This window comes from Sturnira hondurensis, unplaced genomic scaffold, assembly GCF_014824575.4.
Source record: "Sturnira hondurensis isolate 20B ecotype Veracruz unplaced genomic scaffold, ASM1482457v3 Scaffold0005220, whole genome shotgun sequence".
NCBI classification, from domain to species: domain Eukaryota; kingdom Metazoa; phylum Chordata; class Mammalia; order Chiroptera; family Phyllostomidae; genus Sturnira; species Sturnira hondurensis.
Genome location: NW_028077851.1, coordinates 4618206 through 4643922, shown reverse-complemented (window position 1 = coordinate 4643922; position 25717 = coordinate 4618206). Strand labels below are relative to the sequence as shown.

At 38.0% G+C, this 25717-nt stretch overlaps 1 protein-coding gene across 2 annotated transcripts in view; it reads left to right on the top strand.

The window, feature by feature from the left end:
- The window catches only part of CDKL5 (cyclin dependent kinase like 5), a 171895-nt gene that overhangs the window by 73249 nt on the left and 72929 nt on the right, over positions 1 to 25717 (top strand). For both annotated transcript variants that reach the window (XM_037046272.1, XM_037046271.1), the window contains exons 4-5: positions 12689 to 12734; positions 23004 to 23140. In XM_037046272.1, coding sequence (XP_036902167.1) covers positions 12689 to 12734; positions 23004 to 23140 — 183 coding nt within the window. The remainder of the gene's footprint in view (positions 1 to 12688; positions 12735 to 23003; positions 23141 to 25717) is intronic.

Below are 25717 nucleotides of genomic sequence, written 5' to 3'. Positions count from 1 at the left end.
CTTACTCCCACTGTCTCCTTGTAGATGGATGGTATGGATGTGCAGCTGCTCCTCACCTGGCCCTGCTAACACCTTCCCAGTGAGAGTGGATCACTGATTCACACTGTCTTGTTGCCTCTGCTCCATCCTGCACACATTATGCTGGCAGAGGAGCCAGAGCACAGTTCCTTGCTGTGGGCGAGGGTTGGGGAGAGCCATGGAAGATCAGCTCCTGACTGGACCCACCAACATCACAGGCTGAGAATAAGTACACTACCTGCTTATGCCAGGTAGAGGATGGAAAATTAGCTCTCTGCTCAGCCCCACTGGAAGAGTTGGAGCTGCTGCAAGCTTCCTCTGAAAGACTGCCCACTTAGCCACACTGAAATCTCAATGGGAAGTTGGTGCAGTTTTCCCATTGATGTTTGCCTGGAGTAGGGTGAGTGTTGCCTGAAAGATTTTCTGTTGTTAGCCCATGTTTTCCTGGTCTTTTGGCTGCGGGAACAGGCTTTTCTTGGTACTTTTTTTACATTGAGTTGGCCAAAAAGTCTGTTAATTTTTTTCCATACACTATCTCTCTGGTAGTGCTTAGTTGTCTTTAACTTCATTAGAAATAATTTTGTTCAGTTGTATTGTGATAGCTGTCACATCAGCCTGCATTTAAAAAAGACATCAAAATTGCTGAATCTTTGTGCAGTCATTTAGTATAGAAGTTGGAAGAAAATATGCAACATTTTCAGCATATTATGCTTTATTATTTCCAGAAAAGTAAAAACATTACTGAAACACCAAAAAAGATTTGTGCAGTGTATGGAGAAGGTTCTGTGACTGATTGAATGTGTCAAAAGTGGTTTGTGAAGTTTCTTGGTACTGTTGACATTTAGGCCTAGCAATTCTTTGCTGTGGAGCTCTCTTATGCATTGGAAGGTGTTTGGCAGCACCCCTGGCCTCTACCCACTAGAAACCAATAGCGGGAGACAGCCAATATACTCAAATAGCCAAATCAATGCAGTTATTGGTAAAAATTTAAAATGTATCTTTTATGGAAAAAAATGTAATGGACTTTTTGACCAACCCAATACTTGCCTCTTGTGAGTTCCAGGTTGGAGACTTCTGTAGCACCCTACCAGGAATACATGGGAGACAGTGAGGAAACCTGGGGAACTCACTGCCATGGTGTTCCTCAAGTCCTGATGTCCCTAAGGCATAGTTGGCAAACACAAGGCCCGTGGGCCAAATCCGGCCCTCCACCTTGTTTTATCCAGCCCAGCACCTTGATTCTACCCAGCAACAGTGCCGAGCTTTCCCTTAATTGTTAAGGAGTAGTTACATTTACATAGTCCTAAAATTACATTTAGCCCTTTGAAGGCAACTGGGAGGCTAATGTGATCCCTCTCCCCACAGTGAAAATGAGTTTGACATCCCTGCCCCAAAGCAATTGCCTTCTTCTTATCTACTGTGTCTTCGTATTCTTGTTTGGGTGTTATAGACAGGGTTTTTTAGTTTTAAGAGGAAGGATCTGGGAGGAATGGGGTTATTCCATCTTTACCAAAACTGGAAGTTTCCATGTGTGTAAAAATTCTGTAAATAACCATTTATGATAATAACATCAGTTTATTCTTCATATATACCATGTATCAGGCACTGTGGTTGACCCCAGGGATTATAGATAGGACTGAAACATAGTCCTTACTTTCAAAGACTCCACAATGTTGGTAGATGTCAAAGACCTGGGAAATAGATTTTAATTTGCCCCAGGACACTCAAGTAGAAAACACAATTCTTTATTTTAGAAATAGAACTAAATCCAGCTTTACAACACCTGGCTTGTGGTATTATTGGAAATCCTTTGCTTCCTATTGACTGATATAAGCCTCATTCTGTTTATGAGATACCAGGCACGTGGGGAAAGGGCCTAGCCCTTAAAGCCTTTGTTGTTACCATGGTTACTATTGCTTGTTACTCAGGGTACCATTAAACCTTTTACCAAGAACTGCTTTTTAGGGATTATTATTTCCCTGGCCCCAGCTCTGTAAGCTGTGGTACTTAATGAGCAGACTGGACTAATCTCTTGAAGAACTGACAGTGTCCAGAGGTACCTTGCTTTTTCAGTGCACATGTCTAAATTTTTTAAATTTAAAATGTGGAATCATGTTTCATTTACATATATATTCTATGTACTTGGTAGTATAATCTAACAGTTTGTTCTGTTCTTCATAAACAGTGTTGAATAGAGCATTTTTGCCATGTTTTGTTATGGAATAAGGTATAGTTTCTCTTTTTCAAAAGTATATTTTATTGATTATGCTGTTACAGTTTTTCCAATTTTTCTCCCTTTATCCCTCCTCTGCCCTGCACCCCTCAACCCTCCAGCACTCCCCCCCTTAGTTCCTGTCCATGGATTGTACATATAAGTTCTTTGAATTCTCTGTTTCCTATACCATTTTGACCTCTCCCCATCTATTTTATGTCTACCAATTATGCTTCTTCTTCCCTGTACCATTCTCCCCCATTCCTCCCCTCCCAACTCTTAAGGTCATCCATTAATTTGCATTTTTAGACCATTGACTCTTCCTTTTGGATTAAGTTTATTGGAGTGACATTGTTTAATAAAATGATGTAAGTTTCTACCATTGGTTCTTAAATTTTCACAGGCACTTACTATGTGATTTATCTGAAGCAGTTATCTTTTTCAAGTTATGGTACATTGATTTATCATCTATGCCTGTTTAAATACATTTTTTGTTGAAAAGCGATTTTAAATCAGTTATAGAAAAACTTAGAGCTACATTTTCTTGGCACATCTTAGAGTTAGTCTTTGAAGATGTATTTCCAGGCTTTAAATTTAAATTTTCTGTTCTTTGTTCACTATTGAACACATTTTAAGTCCAATGATTGTGTCTGATTGAGGTTGTTGATTGCCTGCATTTGGCATTCCTAATTAATGCTATTTGTCTTAATTACTTGATCACTAGAAGTGGAATTTTCATTTTCTCATTATCTACTCATTGTTATAAAATAAGGGCAAAATGAAATAAAATTGTGACACAGTTGCAGACATGATAGTTAATATTAGTAAACTGAAATGCTGTCTGGCAGGCATCATTACCATGTACCCTTAGAAATATCCATTCATTCACTGGCATTCTGCAGTCTGAGTTGGGTGGTTTGAGAGCTTTTGTATATAATGTCCAAAAGTCTGGGTTACATGAAAATCAAGCATATTTCAATTTTATATGATCTGTAAATATGGAGCTAAATTGTTTTGAAAGTTCACCTATCTCTTTCTGTTGAAAAGAGTTGTTATTTGCTCTGCCAGGGTGGGTTAGTGAAAATTGTTTTTTGGATGCCTCATTTTTCATTGTGAAAACTGCTTTTTATTTTTTGAACATTTTATTAATTACCTAATCTATAATACTAACATAAGGTAGTAAATTTCTACTAGTCTGTAACTGTGAGGTAAATTATTTTATTTTTTAAATTTAATTTTTAAAATTAATTGCTCAATTACAGTTGTCCTCATTTTTCCCCCATTACTCTCACCCATCCTACCCTCCCCCATCTTCCACATTCAACTCTCCCCCACAGTGTGTCTTTCTCCATGAGTTCTTTATACATGTTCCTTGACTTTTCCCTTCTTTCCTCCATTGTCCCCCCTCCCCTCTGGTCACTGTCAATTTGTTCTTTATTTCCATGTCTCTGTTTCTGTTTTACTTGGTTGCTTGTTTTGTTGATTAGGTTCTACTTATAGGTGAGATCATATGGTATTTGTCTTTCACTACCTAGTTTATTTCACTTAGCATAATATTCTTCAGTTCCATTCATGCTGTTATGATTCATTTTAAATGCTCTTTATTGAGGCATAATTTACATACAAGAGTGTACTTCTTATATACAATAAAATGTACCCATTTTAAGTGCACATTTCTGTATGAACTGGTATCCTCCTTTATAGTTACATCCTTTGACATTATCAGCCAGTGTCCCTTCAGGTTGTTGTTGATCCACTAACAGTTATACTGGGCCATATCAGATGTACTCACAGCCCTGGCTGGTGTGGCTTAGTGGATTGATCATGGGCCTATGAACCAAATGGTCACCAGTTTGAATCCTAGTCAGGGCACATGCCTGGGTTGCGGGCCAGATCCTCAGTAGGGGGCACACAAGAGGCAACCCCACATTGATATTTTTCTCCTTCTTTTTTTCCTTCCCTTCCCCTCTCTCTAAAAATAAATAAAATCTTTTTTAAAAAGGACTTACAAAGCCTTTCTAGGTGTGTGGGTTTGTTTACATTATCAACTAAATTGCTCTAGACATTTATGTTTTTTTTCTTCTTATATTTGTAACACTCAAATGCTAGATATCTAGCTGCCCCCAAGTCTCCCAGCCTCTTTTAATGTTCAAATGCAAATATTTCGAGTAAAGGCTGTGGGCTTTCCAGTGGTGTCCTTAAGAATATGGCTTACATTTTCAGGAAAGCCTATACCTTGGATTTTTCTCTCCCTACCAAACTCTTGTTCTTATATCTTACCTCTAGGGGCTCTTATTTCTGTTCCACATCAGGCTAAACTTTACCCCTTTTCCTCCATTTCCCCGAAGTGCTGCTAGTACAAAATGCCTGCATGTTTATAGCATACTCGCACTGAGGATTTAGCACCCATATGACTGCACTGTAATCAACAGATGTTAGATATTAGTAGTTAATGTGATATTTCTGTTTTCATTTTTTGGCTAGAGAAAAGGCTAGAGAAAAGCTTACTAGTTTTGTCACAGGATAGAATAGAAGTGACAGTGAATGTTGGTGGGAATGCAGACTGGTGTAGCACTGTGGAAAACAGTATGGAATTTCCTCAGAAAACTAAAAATGTACCTGCATTTTGACCCAGCAATTCCACTGCTGGGATTATATCCTAAACCCTGAAACCCCAATCCAAAAGAACCCATGCACCCCAATGTCCATAGCAGCACAATTTACAATAGCCAAGTGCTAGAAGCAACCTAAGTGCCCATCAGTAAATGAGTGGATCAAAAAAACTAATGGTACATTTACACAATGGAATTCTATGCAGCACAGAGAAAGAAGGAGCTACTATCCTTTGTGACAGCATGGATGGAACTGGAGAGCATTATGCTAAGTGAAATAAGCTAGATGGTGAGGGACAAATACCATATGATCTCACCTTAAATGGAACCTAATCAACAAAAGAAAAAAGCAAACAAAATATAACCAGAGACATTGAAATTAAGAACAATCTGAGAGTAATCAGAGGGTGTGAGAGGGGATAACGGGAAGGGTTTACAGGAACAACTATAAAGGGCACATGAACAAAACCAAGATAGGGGGTGGAAGCAAGGGAGGGAGGTGGGTTTGGCTGGGATGGGGGAATGGTGGGGGCTTAATGCAGACAACTGTAATTCAATAACAAAATAATTTTTAAAACTTCTTAGATATATTTATTAAAAAAAGAAGTGATGCTGAAGGAGAACAGTCCTTGTCATTTCAGGTGGAGAAAGAAATGAATAATTTTTTAAGTTAGTAAGCCTTCTGGTATAGCTTGGTAAACATTGGCAAGTTACTAACTACAACCATTTTATAGTAATGCCATGGAAGAAATATTTAACAGAAAGAAAGCAATATTGACTTTGCAGTACATTTTTAAGATCCCCAGGAGGTCAGGGTAGCCAAGTAGCAAAAGAGGTATTATAATCAAGGAAGTATAATTCCTTCTGAACTTTGAGAGGTAATTCAAATCCTGCCTACTAGAGGACTTCTAGAGTGGGCCAGATGAAGTTTTGAAGGATTGTATGTTGCTTTCATCATCTTCATTTTTTTGAAGCATTCTAAAGAAAGATGAAAACATCTATTTTAATGTGTCTCCTAATGATAAACTGTCCCTAAAATTTTTAAATGTGTGTATTTGTATTTTGTGTTCTTGTGTTTTTTTTTTTTAAATTCCTTGTAGATCAAGGAATGTCTTTTTTTTTTCTTTTTAAAGTTAGGGTAGGAAAAGGTGTTTCTCTGTTAAGCTGTGGTGGACCTATCTAGTAAATGATATCCTAAAAGAAGGCTGACCTGGGCCAGCAGGATGTAAGTTTTGGATTGGTAATGGAGTACAGTGAGATATTTGCACTGGATTTTTTTTCTGTCTCTCACTCAGCGTACTTCGGGCTAGTCATACATTTATTCCTTACCCATTTGCTTGCAGTCCAGCAACAGAACCAGACTTTTATTAAGTGGTCATATAAATATGTAAAGGTGTCATTTTAATAAAAGTTGTGACAAAGAGGTGCTTGCTAAGAGAGCATACAGGGCTTCAGACCTAGTCATGGGGATGTGGAAAGGCTCCATTCAGGGAGGACTGAACTAAGACCTGAGGAGTAAAGTAGAATTTAATGGCACAAGAGAAGGCAAAACTTAAGAGAAAAGGTAACAGGCCCTATGGCAAGAGAGGTCATGGGGATGGTGGTGCTCAGCAAGCAACGGAGACCTGGAGAGAGGAGGCTAGAGAGCATCCTAGTGGGTCCCTGGACAGATCTTGCTGGCCACGTGAAGGAGCTTTGACATAATCCTTACAGCAGGGGAGTTTGGGGAGAGTTTGGGGATGGTGGGGCACTGAAATCGATTTATGTTTCCAAATTAATAGACTGGTTGCTAAGTGGTGGTCATATTAGATGGGTTAGGAGGCCAGGTAGCATACCAGGTAGGAATACCAAGTCCTCTAACTGGGATTGGTAGTGTTTAGTAGAGAAGAACACTGGGCCAAATTGAAAGAAATTTAGGAGGCAAACATCAACTGCTCTCAGTGATGGACTGGATGGATTTGGGGTGCAGACAAGATGTCAAGAGTGATCCTACGTTTTTGACTAGCATTCGTGAAATAATGGGGACAGGAGATGGGACCAGGTTCAGAGGGGCAAGATGAAAAAATGATTAGGCATTCTACCTAAATATCTTATAATCTTTTACTGCCATTTTACATTTCAATAAAGATTTGTGGAGAGCAGATTTACCCCAGAGGGAGTAGAAGGGATTTGATGTTCTAATGGCAATAAATTAAAAAATAGATTTTTCTTCCCTATGAATTTTATTACTGACTTAGCTTGGAGGCACTTGTTTTCTACATGATTCTGTCTTTGTAAGATCCTACATCCTACATCTTCCATTTTTGTCTCCGTACTCTCTCCTGTTCTTCATAATATATTTATTTTTCTAAGACTCCTTTTTTTAGAGGTTGAGCATGAAGTAAGTTCATTATGAGTTTTCCTTGCAATCCTTTTTAAAATATAAGAGTTTTCTTGAAGTACTCTCAGCATACACGTTACTAACACATTAGAGCTGACACCAGTATTCCTGTGACAGTATCCCAATAATGTGAACCTTTGTGACAGTTTTGCCTGCTCTTGTTATAGACTTTGTTTTACTCTGCTAAATAGTTTTTGGCCAAATTCAGTGGATTTTTAAACAAAAAAGTAAATAATGTTTTTTATATACCTCTTGGTATATTTCACTATGTAGGGTGTTAAAGGAGCTATTTTACAAAAGTTATTATAAAAGTAATTGCTGTTATAATGAGATGAGTATAGACATTTTAGTTTTATGATTAATAGCTTTAGTGATTTTTGAAGAACTGATCTTTTAATCACCTCATTTGCAACTAAAGTTTCTTTTCACAATATATTAGTCTTTTCAAAAATCTTTACCTGTTCTCCTCAACAAGTGGTCACTCTCTCTTTTGGGGGGGGGTGTTTATAGTAGAATACCAAAAAGCATTAAAATGAATAAACTAGGCCACCATTTTATCAACATCAGCACTTTGGACATTTGGGGCTGGGTTATTCTTTTTTGTGGTTGCTGTCCTGTGCACTGTAGTATGTTTACTCACATCCCTGGCCTCAACATACTAATTGCCAGGAGACAACCAAAAATGTCTCCAAACATTTCCAGATGTCCCTGGGGGTAAGGGGGACCACAGTTGTCCCCAGTGTAGTACCATTGAACTAGACTTATATTTACATCTCAGATACACAATGTCATTCTTCAGAAAAACACTGTTGCTAAAAGATGCATACAATAACATGCTAATTACATGATTTTCAGTGTGCAAAACAGTAAAACTGCCTATGGGTAAAGTCATTTGTAGTAATAAAAATGTACGTGGGAATGGTACATACCATTTTTAGGATAGAAGTTACCTCTGGAGAGAAGGAATGGGGATGAACAAAGATATATTTATGACATTTTACATTTCAGAAAGAGGTCAGAAGCAAATAAAATAACATATTATCAACCTAAATCTGAGAGGTGTACATTTTTTCTGTATATTTACATGATCCATCTGTTTTGAACTCCTATGGCATATCATATAATATTTGTTGTACTTTTTAACTATTGTCCTAAATTTTAACTTGTTGTCATGCATTATTACACACCTGGGTGCAAGCATCTGTGTATATGAGATGCTTCATTTACTCCTGCCAAACCTAGGATGTCACATGCAACCTCACATAAAGCAAGGACAGTTCTTACCTGACTGACTGAAATGCTCTTTGTCTTTGCTAGAGCATCTGTCTTTGCTAGATCATCTGTCTTTTCTCTCTCATTTCCTTCCTGGTTTTGTCTGAAATACTTAAATTCAGTAGTTGATCTAACTTTTAGGATTGGCAAACTGGTAGTTTCCAAGTAATAAATAATACAAGTCAAGGAAAGATCTAAGGGATTTCTTGGTAAACAACCTAGTTTTTATCATTGCATGTCCTGGATAGTGTTTTGTATTTCTATCAAGCTTGGCAAACATACTAGCTCCACTGAATCTACCTACCGTGGAATGCATCCTGTGCTTGAATTTATTCCCATTTTATGATTTTGCTCATAATGTAAAAAATAACATAATTTGTCCAAGTTATTTTAGGTTTCTGAGCAAAAAGAATAAAGATAAAGATGAAAACATTGAAATTTACCTATGCTTTTAGGTGTATAAGTATTGTAACAGACATTTTAGAAAACTACTTAGGACTTTTTGTTGGTACTAATGTGTACTTTTGAGAAAAACACAGAAGAGAACTAATGATGCCTCCTCAGTGGTGTGTGTGTGTGTGTGTGTGTGTGTATGGCTCTGTTACATCTTAGATATATAATCCTGGGGCAAATTATGGGCAGTGTGTGAAAACACTTAGTTGGGATATTTGCATTAAAAACGTGTATTGAAATATATAAAAGCACTTCAGTTGTCAAATTGTATTTCCTGGTATTCGGATGAAGAAATAAAGGATTTCTCCCAATGAAGGGCCTTCTCAGAGCATAATTAGAAAATGAATGTAGAGTATTATCTTTGCATTGGCTTAATCCATTAATAGTGGAGTAAAATACAATCAGTATATTTTTCTGTTCTGTTTTATAATGCATGTGGAATATTTACAATTACAGAGCAAAGCTTTTAAAATAATGACTCTTGCTATTTCCTTATACAGTGTATGATCAGTTTAGAGAATTCACTGTTCCAGAACATAATTAAATCAACTTATATAAGTGCATTTTAAATAACTTAGTAAATTTCATGATTGTTAATACCAATTAGTTGCTTTGCCAACATCTTAAGAGAGGACAGTTGAGCTTTCCAGATACTGTTTAGCTGTTTTATACCCTTTGACCCAGTTATATCACTTACAGAACTTACTTTATGGAAATAAAGATGCAGATGTTGAAGGCTGTTCATTAATAGACTGGTTAAATAACCATCTATTACAAATGGTGGTTTTAAAAATTATTTAATGACAGATAAATGTACCTTACACAATATTAAGGGAAATAAATTGAGCAGAATCCGAGCCCTCCCCCCACACAGAGCCAAAAAGTGGTGAAGCTGGTTACCCCGCACTGGCTATTACTTAAGGCTCAACACCACATCATTTATAGGTGACTTTCTACCTTAGGCCACGCTCCTAAGACAGGGAGTCAAGCAGCTCTACCTAATATACAGAAATAAACACAGGGAGGCTGCCAACTAAAGGAGACAAAGAAATATGGTTCAGCCCTGGCTGGTGTGGCTCAGTAGATTGAGTGCTGGCCTGTGAACTAAAGGATCACTGGTTTGATTCCCAGTCAGGGCACATACCTGGGTTGTGGGCCAGGTTCCCTGTAGGGGGCATGCAAGAGGCACCTACACATTGATACTTTTATCCCTCCTTTCCCCTCTGTAAAAACAAATAAATAAAATCTTCTTTAAAAAGAAAGAAATATAGCTCAAATGAAAACGGAACAAACTCCCAGAAAAAAAACTAAACGAAATGGAGATAACCAACATCAGATGCAGAGTTCAAAACACTGGGGATCATGATTCTCAAAGACTTCAGTGAGTATAACAACATACAGGAAGAAATTAGGTTTAGCCCTGGCTGGTGTAGCTCAGTGGATTGAGTGCGGGCCTGCGAACCACATGATCATGGTTTGATTCCCAGTCAGGGCACATGCCTGGGTTGCAGGCCAGTTCCCGGCAGGGGACACACCAGAGGCAACCATACGTTGATATTTCTCTCTCCTTCCTTTCCCCTCTAAAAATAAATAAAATCTAAAAAAAAAGTTTACACTAAAAGAAATAAAAATCTACAGGGAACCAACAGTGAAGGGAAGAAAGTTGGGATTCAAATCAATGATTTGGAACATAAGGAAGAAAAACATTCAACCAGAACAGAAGGGAGAAACAATAATAATAATAACATTAATAATAATAAACAAGGATAGTACAAGAAGACTGGCCACTCCAAAATGCCAACATCCAAATCACAGGAATGCCAGAAGGAGAAGAGGAAGAGCAAGAAGTTCAAAACTTATTTGAAAAAAATGAAAGAAAACTTCCCTAATTTAGCGAAGGAACTAGACATGTAAGTCCAGGAAGCACAAAGTCCCAAGCAAGTTGAACCCAAAGAGGACCACACCAAGATGCATCATTGAAATGCCAAAGGTTAAAAATAAAGAATCTTAAAAACAGCAAGAGAGAAGCAGAGAGTTACCCACAAAGTGGTTTCCATAAGACTCAGCTGATTTCTGAAAAGAAATTTGCAGGCAAGAAGGGACTGGCAAGAAGTATACAAAGTGATGAAAAATAAGGACCTACAACCTAGATGACTATCCAGCAAAGCTTCATTTAGAATGGAAGGGCAGATAAAGTGCTTCCCAGGCAAGGTCAAGCTAAAGGAGTTCATCATCACCAAGCCCTTATTACATGAAACATTAAAGGGACTTATTTAAGAAAAGAAGATCACAACTATGAACATTAAAAAGGCAACAGATTCACAACTATCAACCAATGAATTAAAAAAAAAGCAAACTAACTAAGCAAACAACCAGAACCCAAACAGAATCATAAATGTGGAGACCATTTAGAGGGTATCAGCTGGGAGGAGGAAAGGAGAGAATAGGGGGAAAGTTGCAGAGATTAAGAAACATAATTGGTAGGTAAAAAATAGGCAGCAGAGTGTTAAGAATAGTATACAAAATGGAGAAACCAAAGAACTTACATGTACAACCCATGGACATGAACTAAGAGGGTGGGTTGCTGGAGGGAAGGGTAGTACTGGGTGGAGGGTGACAAAGGGGAAAAGTTGGGACAACTGTAATAGCATAATCAGTAAAATATATTTTGTAAATAAATACATAAATAAAATGGTTATTTTCCCTTCTCCCTCTACCACCCCACTTTCATGATTCTCCTTGTTTTTGTAAGTTAGGTGAAAAGCACATATGTTTAATGTTAATGATTTGTCCCATATTGGTTATTGCCTGGTATTGTGTCCCTTTTTAAGCCTTTGTTTTGATGGAGGGACAATGTTTTATTAAAAGATTTGATTCTACCAATTTGAAAGAGTATTCAGAGTAAAATGCAGGCCTGAGTCATTCAGAGACTTTTCTATATGACATGTGTGCTTTGAGGAATCTATACTGTTTTATCAAAAGGTTTTTATAGACCAGAATTAGACATGAGTTATTTAGCATAGTGGTACTTAGTTGTTAGCATTTCCATTTCATTTCTAGCTCTTATAGTCTTTTCTTCCAACCAAAAAAAAAAAGGAAGAAAAAAGATTTGCATCATTTTAGTTTAAAGTAGGGTTCTCCTCACAAACTACTTCTCTTAGTTCAGGAGAGCTAAATAAAGGTGGAGGGATTGGTGGTGATTGGTATTTGCTGACAAATGTTTATCTCACTTTCAATTTGAAATGACCATCCATAGGGAAGAATTGGTGAGCAACCAGAGAGGTTTGTTAGAAAAAAGGTAAGTGAAGGAGAAGACTTGGAAGAGGCATTCTACTGCCAGTGAATGCCAAGTATTGCAGAAGGCTTGTCTCTGGTCTTAGAAGCCCAGCTAAAATGTGTCCTTGGATTACACAGGGCAGTACAGCTGGTTATCTATTGTTAGTCTTCCTGGCACTTTTATGTATCCTCATGATATTGACATTTCTGGTTCATCCAAGTTCTCCTCACTGTCTCTGCTCTTTGCTCTCTCCCTCGGTCCCCCTTCTCCTTTTTCTTTCATGATGATGTCTACAGAGAATTTCTGAACCAAGAAGTGAGGGACTGGGGAGGAGGAGGATCTATTTTTTATTCTCTGGGTTCTTGCCACTCTGTTGCAGAATATTCCTGCCCCCGGACAGTTGGGATTTCCAGTTTGAAAAACATGAGAGATTGACTTTCCTTCTGCCTCTTTTTCCTTTGCAGGAAACACATGAAATTGTGGCAATCAAGAAATTCAAGGATAGCGAAGGTATATATATATTTTTTGTATATGAATTTATATATTTCTATGACTAGAATGTGGAAGATATGGGATTGAGCTGATTATACTCTGTTCCTGAAATTATAAAGTCTCAATCTTAGATAGTGAATATAGCTTATTTTTTATCACACTTTGCTTTAAAAATTTTAGTTCCTTCAGTGTGAATCTTTCAAATCTCATGATATTAGAAAACTCATCTTGTATTTTAATGTACAGTTGATATTGGAAAACTTGCTTCATATGCTGGATAGAAAGCATGCTATTTATGTTGTTACTAAATATTATTAAAATAAGGAAATTGATTTAAAGTAAATATTTTTGTGGATTCACACAAATAGCAAGCACTGTGTCAAAGGCTTCAGTATGAAGAACTGTGATATCCAGTTCCTAGTCTGTTGGTCATATAAGAAGTGGTAGATAGATGGTATCAAAAGAGTGATTTTATATTAAGTCATTGGGAGAATAAAAAATTTTCAAGGGGAAATACTGTACTTGGAGGGCTTGGTCACATATCCAGACCATTTCCAATACAGTATTATAATTATCCCATGCTAGGTGAAAAAGGTTAAAATACCCTCCCCCCTTTTTTTAAGTCATGTACAAAAAAGTGATGCATCAAAAAATAAAGCATTTCAGTAGTTTATTGGGTCTTAAATATAAACTATTGGCCATTTAAAGACAGCCAAGTAGAAAAACTGACTATGAAGACACTCATGATGTTTGAGAAGCTCTAGGCAGCATTTTTATAATTTTTTTTGACAGGGACCCACAGTAGAGATACTTTTTTACATCCTAACCCAGTATCAACATATATAATGTTCTATATGTAACTGAAGGAAATGTGTCACAAAATTGCTTTATTTTACTAATATGAGGTTCTTCATTTTCTACTCTTTTCTGGTCATATAATTCATGTAAATGCTTATTGTGGCATCAAATACATTGATTTCACTACTGATGACTCACAGCCTGCCATTTGAAAAATAGTGCTTCGGGCTTAAGAGTCACCAGCATAGCATCATCCTTCATATCTAATTAGAAGTATGACAGTAGCAGTCACAGCCTACTTTCATCAGCACATATTGACTGACTACTGTGAGACAGCAGCCTCTATAGTTATGAACAGTTTCATCACCCTTACCTTAGAGACTTGACAAACATTAAATAACAAAAGGGGCTCACTTCTGTGGTGTAGAGTCAGTGGTACCTGATATAACCTGACTCTGGTGTGCTGGTTATGTGGGACACATGCACAGTAGGCTTTGTCCTGGCAGCCTTAAAGAGAAGGCAATAAAAAAATGTTTTCAGCTCATTCTTAAGAAGGAAAGAAAGAGAGGGAGGAGAGAAAAAAGAGGGAAAGAAAGAAAGAAAAAGAAAGACACTTCAAATGATGTCCCTGTGGTTTAACAGGAAACAATAGCCCCAGGCTAGCTCACTCTGTGACCACTTCCTAAGCGGTGGCTTTGGGCTAGCCACGGGTGACCAAGAGACCAGTGGTTATCCACTAAAGAGTGGTTGCCAACAGTAAAGCAAAGCGTAACCTTTGCATGAGCATAAAGACTTTTCTCTGTGCATTCATCTTATAAGGCACGTCGTCAAGCATCAGTTACAACCAAAAATAATAATTGTCATCAAATTTTTGAAAAGCAGTACAATCTAGGGCATGCATGCCATTGCTTTTTAAAAAAACTAAATACCATGTTCTTTGCATCCTCTATCCTCTGCATGTCAATTCTTAGCTTCAGTTAAATGATATATTTGTACCTGTGTTGTATCTTCTGAGTGGCAATCAATGGTGTATCTGTTGAAATTCATTGAGCACTGAATGAGGTACTATAAGCGCCGTGAAGGTAAATCAGGTGCGGATGTCAAGAAGCTTATGACCTATTAATTAGAAGTAAGACCTGTAAATAGCAGTAAAAGAGTGGAAAGCATTCAGTGTCAGAATGAATTTGTATAATTTTGAGGTGAGGTTTTCTTCTAGCTGCGGTATCCCAGGAATGTATGAATAGTGTAGACTTTATAGAAAACATTTGATCAGCCCTTATTTCACTAAACTGACAACATCATTCCCACTCTGCCTTCATTTCTCTGGGGCCATTATCAGTTACTAAACCTCAGGCATGCAACCTTATCACCCATTGTTGGTGAACAAGGGAGCATCCTCAAAAGGAGTTACACACGTTTATATCTTTCCACAATGCCAGGTTTATTAGGGGAGGCCTCCCCAGTAAGCCAATAGAGTCAGATGCAGGGGGAGCTTACATGGTAGAAGTGAGCAGAGTGAGCGTCCCACATGAAGTCCCGGTCACTGGCAGCATCTGCAGGTGGACAGGCAGGCATCAGTCCCAAGCCAGGTGGCTCCAGTGGTGGCACACGTCCGGTGGAATGGAAGTCCAGCGGGGCTCTGAGCGTGACCTATGGTACAGCCAGGCTTGAGCACTGGGTGGTCAGAGCTCTGACTTCTTATAGCCCACCAGGGGTGGAGGTCCCACACATATAGGTGTCCAGCTGGAGTCCTTATTCAAGTGTTAGACTTGTGGCCCCTCCTAAGGGCATTCTCATTACACTCCATTACTTCAGCCTTGACAGAGCACTTGACATAACTGTTGTTCATGACTGACAGGGACTCACTCCATAGTAGATTGTCAAAAGCGTTGAAAAAGTCCACTTTGCTCTTGCTCTGTACATCCACCCACTTTGCAGATGGACTTTGTGGGAATACCTATACATCCAGAGGGATACTTCCCAAACATGTCAATGATAGAATCTGAAGACATTCAATAATTTATAACTTTTTACTTCAGTCCTGGTTTAGGCACACTTTCCTACTGTTTCCAGTTCTCCCTGGGAGATCTCATACTCTGTTTTCTGCCTTTACCCTTTTCCTCCTACCAGAGTAGTATCTTGCTTTAATGGAAAGTAGGGGGAAATGTGTGTGGTGAACAACACTTTTGGAGTGTGAAGTGTGTATAAACAGTCTATTACAGATGAGGATGTCCATTCAACCCCTATGTAAACCACTTTATTCTGAAACAGTTTATCATCTTAAATTTTAGTCAGGCCAATTATAATGAAAATGGAGTTTCATAATATTGTCCTTAGTGTCCTAAAGATCTCATTAATCTCTTATTAGTTATGTTGAAAATATTCTCTTGATATTATGATAGTGACTTTTCTAAAGCCACTATTTAAATCTTTGTGAAGATAATGAAATAACCATGTAAAATATTGTTAAACCATAATAGGATCTGAACTTGGTCTGATCCACATTCAAGCTAATTAACCATTCTCACACTGATGATATCAAGGGATATTTTATGAGAGTATATATTACCTTCCCTTAACTTTAAAAGATTATGATTATGTCCTATTTCCTCATTAAATATCTTTGTATCCACAAAGCTGTATAAAATGTTTTGAAACTACATTTTAAGGTAGACCACTATTTAGTTCAAGGGGTCCTTATTATCCTGGGAAAATAGAACATTATTTAAAATGGGAGCCAAAATTTCATGGTAAGTAAAAAATTAGATTGGGAAAAAGAAACTAAAATTACAATGGTAAGTTTACTTTATCTTATAGTTAACACAATTTAGGTTTTAATAGCAACCCTGTGCTACTTCTTAGAGGAAAGAATCATGTTCTCTTTTGGGGGAAGGGGCAACTTTTACAGTAAAATTGTAGCTTAGGTCAATGAATGGCTTTCAAAAGAAAAAAGTCATTAAAAATCCACAAAAGGCTTTCTCAGTTTCCATTTTTGTATATTTTTGTCTTTCTATCTTCATCCTTGTCAGTTTTTTATTCTGATATAACTCTGTCAGATTATTTATCACTGTCTTTGCCTATGATTTTCTATAAAAGACTTGGACCCACTAGGTGGGGGACAAAAACTCTTGTTAAAGGGAGGAATTCTTCAGTGATGGCATTTTTATCTGAGATCACTTCATTAGTTAATATTTTCTTGTTTTGATGATATTTGCTTCTTTATACATCATCATAAATATGGAGTGTCAAATAGTGAATTCTTTATGATACCCTAAATGATAGTATTATACATGTGTCTATTAATGTCAGTTTCCACAAAGAAACATTGACTAATAAACACCTAACCAACCAGAAGTCTCCATAAAATTAGTTCGGCTCAGTATTTGGCTTTTCTGAGAAGAGAAAAATGACTACAGACCAAAAAGATACTAGGGATTGTTTAGTTAAAAGGTAATTTTAGACTATGTGTGATAGTAAAATTAGCCTAATTCATCCACCCTTCTTATAAGTCCAGTCTTATACAATGATATTTGATGTTCAGAGTATAATATTCTGTCACTGTTGGACTATCATTCTCATGCATACATGTACACGTGTCTGCTGCCCTCAATTTATGAAATAATCCAAAAGCACTCATTTAGACTAAATAGCTTTGTACCGGCAAGAATTAAAAGCATTGTCTATTCAGCCTTTAGTTTAGGAGATCCTGTGGTCTAGAATTTATTTTCGACATGTACATTTGGATCATCTGATGACACTTTTTCCTTTGTTGGACTTTTCAGTCTTCTTCTGAATATATAGGTGATGGAGTGAGGAGGAATTCTCCCTACTTGTCACATAGCAAGGAGACTAACTCTCAGGAAGCTGTGTTGCAGTCTTTAATTAAGATGGAATTTAGGTTGTCTCTCTCCTTTTATATACAATAAGATTGCTTGCATTACTATCCTGCTGCTGCTTTTATTTTCTGTAGATAAATATTTTTCTCTTGGAATGGACCTATTTGTTCTTCTTAATCAAGAGAAAATGTTTAATTGATCATCACTTTTTTCTTTCAGTTTATTTCATTCTTATTTTTACCCAGACACTAGAAAGCTCTACCTTTATCTCTGGATTGAGGAACTCTAGACTCTTATTTTGTATAATGGTACAAAACAAGAGTTCAAAATCTTTGGTCCTTAAATTCAAGAACTTGATTTCTTCATAAGAGAGGCCTTGAAACTAATGTTCCAGCCCCTGGTTAAACAGAGAATTCAGTTAACTAAGCTCGAGCATTCTGCTAGTCATGACTTCACCATGCTTGCTTTTAATGTCCAAAATAGAGCTCTTTCAAACTTCAAGGATTCTTCTAGGATTTGGTGAACATTTTGCACCTTTCATGATTTAATAAATCTCCATTGTACTTTGCCTGGCCTTCATCTCTGAAGATTTAAGTTTTCTCATCTTTTTTGGTATATATGACAGCACCACTATTCAAACCCTCCTGGCCATGTCAGTCACCCTCCTATTGATGTTCCCTTTTCAGTCAGGGCCACTGGACTCAAACATGGTATTCTTTTGGTTTTATACAAGGATAGGTTGACTTCCCGCCCCCCACCAGTATACCTGTTTAAAGTTCCATTTGGGGGGGGCCTCTTTGGCTATGCAAGAATGTCAAGGTTCTGATTTCAAAAAGTAGGTTATAACTATTTCTGGATTTTTTTTACAAGCCCACAGTTCTTTAAAAATAGAGTTACAATAGAGATTCAGCTCATCTTTAGATTTTTCTCTTTTTATCCCTTATCTTTGCATTTCTCTTGCTCCTGTGATCTTTCTCCTTAAAAATCATATTCTTTTACTTCAGTCAGTCTCTCTTTGATTTTTTAGGTTTGTTAACTTACCTTCTTGACAAGCTTCAAAGTAGTTTCATTTTTTTGGCTGTTTTTGTTTTGTCTTAGTTAATGTCCTTTCCCTACCCTGCCATTTAGTTACCATTCAGTAGAATTTATATAATTTTGTCAGAATTTCTATCTGTGCTAAGCTCAACACCCTCAGTGATAACTGATAACCAAGTTCCCTAGCATGTGTCTCAGCAGTATTCACGTGGAAGTACCAACTCTTACACCTAGAAGGACCTTCTGCATCATGTAGAAGAATCCCAAACCCCAGTGTGCAGCTGAGGAACCAAAGGCCCAAAGCTACACAGCAACTATGTGATTAGCTGAGACTAAGACTCAGACCACAGGATCTTTGTTTAGTTTTTCTTCCACCCATAGCATGCTGTTTTGCCATTCAGCTGAATCGAGACCTAGAACTGGCTGTTCCAATTCACTCTCCAAAGCTCCCTCATCGCTTTCCACCATGTTGCCTGTGTCCCTGTGTTCTACTCAATGTGGCATTCTCTTCACTTACCTTAATAAAGTTATTCTTTTTTCAAATTGGTTTCTTCATTCGTAAGCCAGAGGAGGCTGGCCTCAATAAAGAGTCCATGGGATTCTATCAAGTGGGAGGCAGGGTTTTTTGTGCTCACTTCAGTGGGCTCTTACCACCTTTAAAAAGCTGCCTCAATGAAGAACATGGCTACTTTCTGAACCTCTGAGGGAGAAAACAAACATAAGTCGAATGTGCTTTCCTGTTTCCCATCATGTGATTGCTTAGTGCCCAAATTTTCATCATAAAGTTGAGGGTAGGCCAGGAATCTTAAAAGTACTGGGTGAAACAAAAATGATGGAATATACCCAGTAATGAAGGGTGTGCATTTTCTTGCACTTATGAAATTAATAATTCTACTTCCTGCCCATTCCCACTTATTACAGTCTCAACTTTTAATACCTCTGACTGACATAAATTAGAAAAGCCTTCATTTCCTAAAAACGGCAGGCTGCTCAAATGAGGTGGTTTGGTCCCTGCATACTTAAGTGATTCTGTGAACTGCTTTTGGAAGATTCTGTTCACTCTATAACCATTCTTAAGTAGAATCAGTATAGGTTTGAATGGTGCATACATAACAAAGAACCAAAATTCAATGAGGTTTAGGCTCATAATCAGTGAGATTTTAATGAAAAGAAATCATTGATTATTATATTTTAAAAGGCAATGGGATTTTTTAAGGGTATGTGTATGTATGGGGGATGCCCATTTATTTTATGAATGACAAGTTAAGTGGCTTTCTCAAAGTCACCTTTCACACTGTTAGCTGGTTAAAAGCATATAAAATCTAGGTGTTGCATTATGGCTGCCCATGTCTTAAGGTAATAAGAGCAAGAAGCCATATGTGAGCAAAGATGTCTATCTTCTTGACACCAGTGGAAGCATTCCTGTAGGAAGTATTTACTGATCCCCTCTTTGTTACAGGTACAGTCCTAGGTTGTTGGGTGTATATGCTTGAACAGAAGAACTGAGGCCTGTCCTCCTAGAGCTCTCAGTTTGCAGGGGTGGCCACACAGATGGTAAACCAGTAATCAAACAAAGATATAAATAAAGATGTTGTAAAGATCTCTAAGAAACTTTCAGAGTATTGTGATAAGGAATAATGGGGATGGAGGCCTGCTTTGGTTTAGTGTGCTAGGCAAGGCTTGTGAGGAGTGACATTTATTTTTTTAAATATATCTTATTGATTATGCTATTACAGTTGTCCCAATTTTTCCCCTTTGCTCACCTGCACCTGGTACCCCCATCCCCTCCAGCATTCCCCTCCCTTAGTTCATGTCCATAGGTCATGCATATAAGTTCTTTGGCTTCTCCATTTCCTATACTATTCTTAACATCCCCCTGTCTATTTTGTACCTATCATTTATGCTTCTTATTCCCTGTACCTTTTCCCTCTTTTTCCCCCTACCCCCTCCCCCCTCCCAGCTAATGACCCTCCCATGTGATCTCCATTTCTATGATTCTGTTCATGTTCTAGTTGTTTGCTTAGTTTTGTTTGTTTGTCTTTTTAGGTACAGTTGTTGATAGCTGTGAGTTTATTGTCATTTTACTGTTCATAGTTTTGATCTTCTTTTTTTTAAGGATTTTATTTATTTATCTTTAGAGGGGAAGGGAAGGAGAGAAGGGGGAAGTATCAATGTATGGTTGCCTCTTGTGAGTCTCCTGCTGGGAACTGGCCTGCAACCTAGGCATGTGCCCTGACTGGGAATCGAACTACGATCATGTGGTTCGCAGGCCCGTGCTGAATCCACTGAGCTATACCAGCCAGGGCTTCTTTTTGTTAAATATGTCCGTTTAACATTTACCATAGTAATGGCTTGGTGATGATGAACTCCTTTAGTTTTACCTTGTCTTGGAAGCTTCCCAGACAAGGTAAAACTAACGGAGCGACACTTAAACTAAAACCTGAAAGAACCAGCCCTGTAGTAGAAGGAGAGTTCTAGGCAGAGGGAACAAGTCCAAAGGCCCTAACATTGAAAAATAAAGTTTGAAGCTGTTTGGAAACTGAAAGACTAGTGGGTAGAGTTGGGGGAAGAGAGACATGAGATGAGGATAGAAAAGTATGCAGGAACCAGGTCATGAGTAATTAATACATTATTTCTTGCTGCATCACTTCCTTGTTAGAAGATCACTTCCTTCTTACTGAGATCTGTGTGTTTCCATGTCTTAGAGATAGGTGAATTTTAGTTTGAGTATCCCAACCTTGAGAATTACTCACGTGGGATAGCAGAGAGTCAGGTTAACCTTCTTCATGAGACTAGAGGCTTTTAGTGTTCTCTGGGCTTTAGCAGTTCTAATAGTCATAAAATACCACTTCTCTGGCTTAGCCTTGAATAGCAGAACAGCTGAACCTCTGTGTCCCTCTCAGCCCCCCACCTCCACCTCTACCTCTGGCCGCATTCTCAAAGCTGCTTTGAGAAGTCCCCCATCACATCACACACATTTCCCTCCTACTTCCAGGTGGCCCCCACTGTGCCATGCTCTTTTCCACTGATGTGAGTGCTGTGAGTACCCATGAAATGAACTGGGATGGTTCCCTGCCTAGGCCACTGTTAGCCTTAACTATAGCTGGTTCTTGGCTTCCTTCCGATAGGCAGTGACTCTTTCTGCCTTTTCCTAATCTGAGTTTCACCCTTCTCCAACAGTTTTCTTACTGAAGTGGGAGAATCTTTTCATTGGTGTAACCAGTTCTCATTTCTTTAAACTTAATTTGACTGGAGTTTGAGACAGAAAATAATCTGAAGTACTCCCTCCGGGCACTATATTTATAACACCCCCTCCCCCTTTAGCCCCATTCAGGCTTTTTCCTCCTGTGTGTCTTGCTTAGGAAGTATTTCTTCCTAGAAGGCACCTTAATCTTTCTCACTCCTCTCCCCAAACTCCATTTTTCTCCCTCTCCCCTGCCCCAGAAATACCTGAACCTGAGGGTTGCACAACTTAGACTCTGAAGCTAGGACTCTGGCCCTTAATCCAAACCATGGGAGCCAGATGTGTTTCAGAATTTATAACTTGGACTTTAGAATGAAAATTTGAGTTCTCACCTTGTAATCAGGTACTGTTTGTAAAATACAACAAATGAATATTCATACTAAGTGAGATGCATACACAAAGACTATAAGTGGTCTTATGTCAGTTCGGGTTTTACCTTTAAAGAGATGTGCCATAAGCTTAGAAAAAGTGTTCAGTTTTTAGACTGATTTTTGGATTCTTGGAATTGAGATAAGGAAGTACGAACCTGTATCCTTATGTATACACATGTAAACATGGTAGTTAGAATTTCCTGTTGAAATCATGAAAATCATTTAAAATGAAATATTATCTTTCCCGCTCCCCCCGTTAATGAATCCATTAGAGTTAATGTGACTTCTGTCCTTCTTCCATGTCTGTGGGGTTATCGTGAGTGACATTGATGATATAGAAGGGGATGTTGGTTCAGTGTAAGTTCTCCACCCCAGTAGAGCTACACCATTTGGGATGGACAGATGAACATGCCACAGGAGGATGGCGGGAACCTACAGCAGCTGCTGTTCCAAGAGAAGATCAGACATGCTTAGAATTCCCTGCAACTTGACTGTGCGCCGCATTGTGGATGCCTGGCACATGGCTGCTGCTCACTGAGGTGACTCCCATGCAGCCTGAGGAATAAAATGTTCTTTTAAGCCAAAGCTTCAGACCAAAACATCAGCTGCTACAGATGCTCCATAGAGGCTCCTCTGCACACTGATATGATTGCTTCCTTTTTATGCTTTGAAATTCCTTCCTCAGAATGTAGTGTTAAACTGACGGTGCATTCATATGTGGTACCTAGAACTCTGTATTTTTCACATACACTTTACAATAAAGAGGTTAAAAAAATTCAAGCGGAAAATTAGGTTATGCTGGTCAAATAAGCCTTTTCTTGAAGTTTCTTACTTTTGATCCTTTGAATGAGAAAAAGTGGTATTTAATGTGTCATCCTTAGACTTCTTATGCAGAAGTACTCAAAGTGGAGAGTGAAATTAGTATTTTCAGTGTTCTTAGAAATTTCTGAGCAGTAGTTTGAAAGCTTTAATTTTACTCTTTTTACCATTGTTTATATTCTAGAAAATGAAGAGGTCAAGGAAACGACTTTACGAGAGCTTAAAATGCTTCGTACTCTCAAACAGGAAAACATTGTGGAGCTGAAAGAAGCTTTTCGTCGGAGGGGGAAATTGTACTTGGTGTTTGAGTATGTTGAAAAAGTAAGTCACTAATTGGTGCTATGGAGATATGCCTGATTCTTTTTTTTTTTAGAGCTGTTTCTGGCTCTATTAAAGGAAGTGTTATTATCTAGTATGACTTCTCAATGTTCTCATAATTTAAGGACTTTAAAAATGGAAAGTATTACCCACGATCACTAGAGAAGTCATGGAATATATTGACATATTTTATATAATTTAACTGTATAAATATAAAGTTTAAACAATGTATTGATTTGCCTTCTGAAGTCTGAGAATCTGTGTTCAACAAATAATTTTTAGACTTGGTTTATTTTAATTAAACCTGAGTGAAGCCTCTGAGGGAGAGACAAATAAGTTGGTGGTGATGATATTGGATGGTAGAGGTATGTGTAAGATCCTGCAAGCATAGGATGGGCATCTGATTCAGACATGTGGTGGTGAATGGGTGGGCTCATGAAGCAGCCTTTTTTGAATTGCCAATGCTTTGGCTATATTTGAGGGAAGGAGATGTGCCAGGAGGCACAAAACGAGGCTTGAAGAGGTAGGTGAGACCACAGGTAAGGAGTTGGAAGCATTGGAGAAAAGAAGATCACACATTGTTCGAGTTGTCCATGTGCTTGTTTGGTATACTTTTTTAAAATTGTTAACTGTTCATGCTGTGACCTAAGGGTAAATGCATGCAACAGTAATCAATTTTATGTGCTTATGATTTTCTTGGACAGCAGCTGATCTACAGCAGTTGGTTATTGTCAAGAACTTAAACCAGTGTCTTAATAAGAATAAAATAAAGTGGAGCCCTGGCTAGTGTAGCTCAGTGGATTGAGCATGGGTCACGGTTTGATTCCCAGTCAGGACACATGCCTGGGTTGCAGGCCAGTTCCCGGCAGGGGACACACCAGAGGCAACCATACATTGATATTTCTCTCCCTCTCCCCTTCCCTTCCCCTCTAAAGATAAATAAATAAAATCTTTTAATAAAAAATAATAAAATAAAGTGGAGCCAGATGGCCCTTTTCAAAGGTTTTCTTGATCATTAAATAGGTGGCTCTGCTGGTTTCTTTTGTTATTGTCTAAAGAAGATTAAGACTGGAAAGGTTTATGTTTGCTTTAGGTCAATTCCTCAGGTGTTTTCTGTGGCATAAATGATAGAATGTCAGCCCTGGCTGGTGTAGCTCAGTGGATTGAGTGCGGGCCTGCGAACCACACGATCGCAGTTCAATTCCCAGTCAGGGCACATGCCTGGGTTGCAGGCCAGTTCCCAGCAGGGGACTCACAAGAGGCAGCCATATATTGATATTTCTCTCCTTCTCTCCTTCCCTTCCCCTCTAAAGATAAATAAAGTATTTTTAAAAATGATAGAATGTCACTACTACCACCATCATCCTGAACTGGAGAGCAGTGCTGAGGTGACTGACCAGTAATGTGACTTTTGAAATAATTCAGCCACAAATGAAGTCTGTGGCCTGAAGTCTTCTCAGACTTCAGAAGGCAAATCAATACATTGTTTAAACTTTATATTTATATACAAATTCTTTTTCTTCTTCTTTTTTTTTACTGGTACTGATAAATCATATTTTATTTTATTTATTTTTGTGTTATTTATTTTATTCTTTTTTAAAATTTATTTAATTATTTTTCAAGTACAGTTTTCTGTCTATTACTCCCATCCCACCCCCTACGAATTCTTTTTCTAATTAAAAAAATAAAGTAACTTAAAAATATATAGTAACTTCATTACAAGCAAAAGTTGAAAAATATTACAAGGCTTCTTGTTTGAAATACTTTTTTATATATTTTTTCCTAAAATCTGTTTTAAGGTTTCTTTTTTGTGTGTCAATTTAGGTATTTTCCTAAGGAGGGAACCTTCCCCACCAAGAAAAAAAATAAATGAAGTTTGATATTTTTTCAAAAGTTACTTTAAAAGATTGCTATAAAATCAGATGCTCTTTATGTTAGTTTTCAGTAGTCATAAATAATTATGCTATTTGCAGTTTTTCACTGCCAAATAATAAAATTCTGGTATCTATTTCATTTACCTTTTTATTTCTGTTTTACTCATGGAGATTATTCATAATTCATAATAATTTAGTGGGAGCAAATGGAGAAATTACCTCTTTGTTTCAGACAGTCTGTCATATCTGAGGTCTGTCTGCTGGTAAGTGGCAGGACTGCTGCAGGAAGTCTAGTCTTCTGACCCTTGGGTCTGGGCTTCTTGCTCTGGCCCTGTGTTTTTTCAGTGGAGGGTGACTATCACACCATTCCTTCAGTGGCAGTGCCTAATGATTGACAAGTCTCAAGAGGGCAAGGCAAAAAATTCTCTAAGTAAGGGTGGGGGGTGTAACAGAGATGTAAGATCACAGGAGCTGAAACAAAGGAGTTTCCCATGTACAAATGCAAACAAAGATGGGCAGTACAGGCTGGTATGGCAACTCCACAGCCGCAGAAGTCTCAGGTTGCTTTTGCCTTTCTGCTTACCACCCCTGAGATGTGGCCCTTGTCTTCAGGGTAAAGAGAGCTCCAGCTCTCACTTTCCATTGGCCAGGACTTACCTGCATAGCCACACTAGCCATAGGCAGAGAGGAGATGTACTTTTCATTC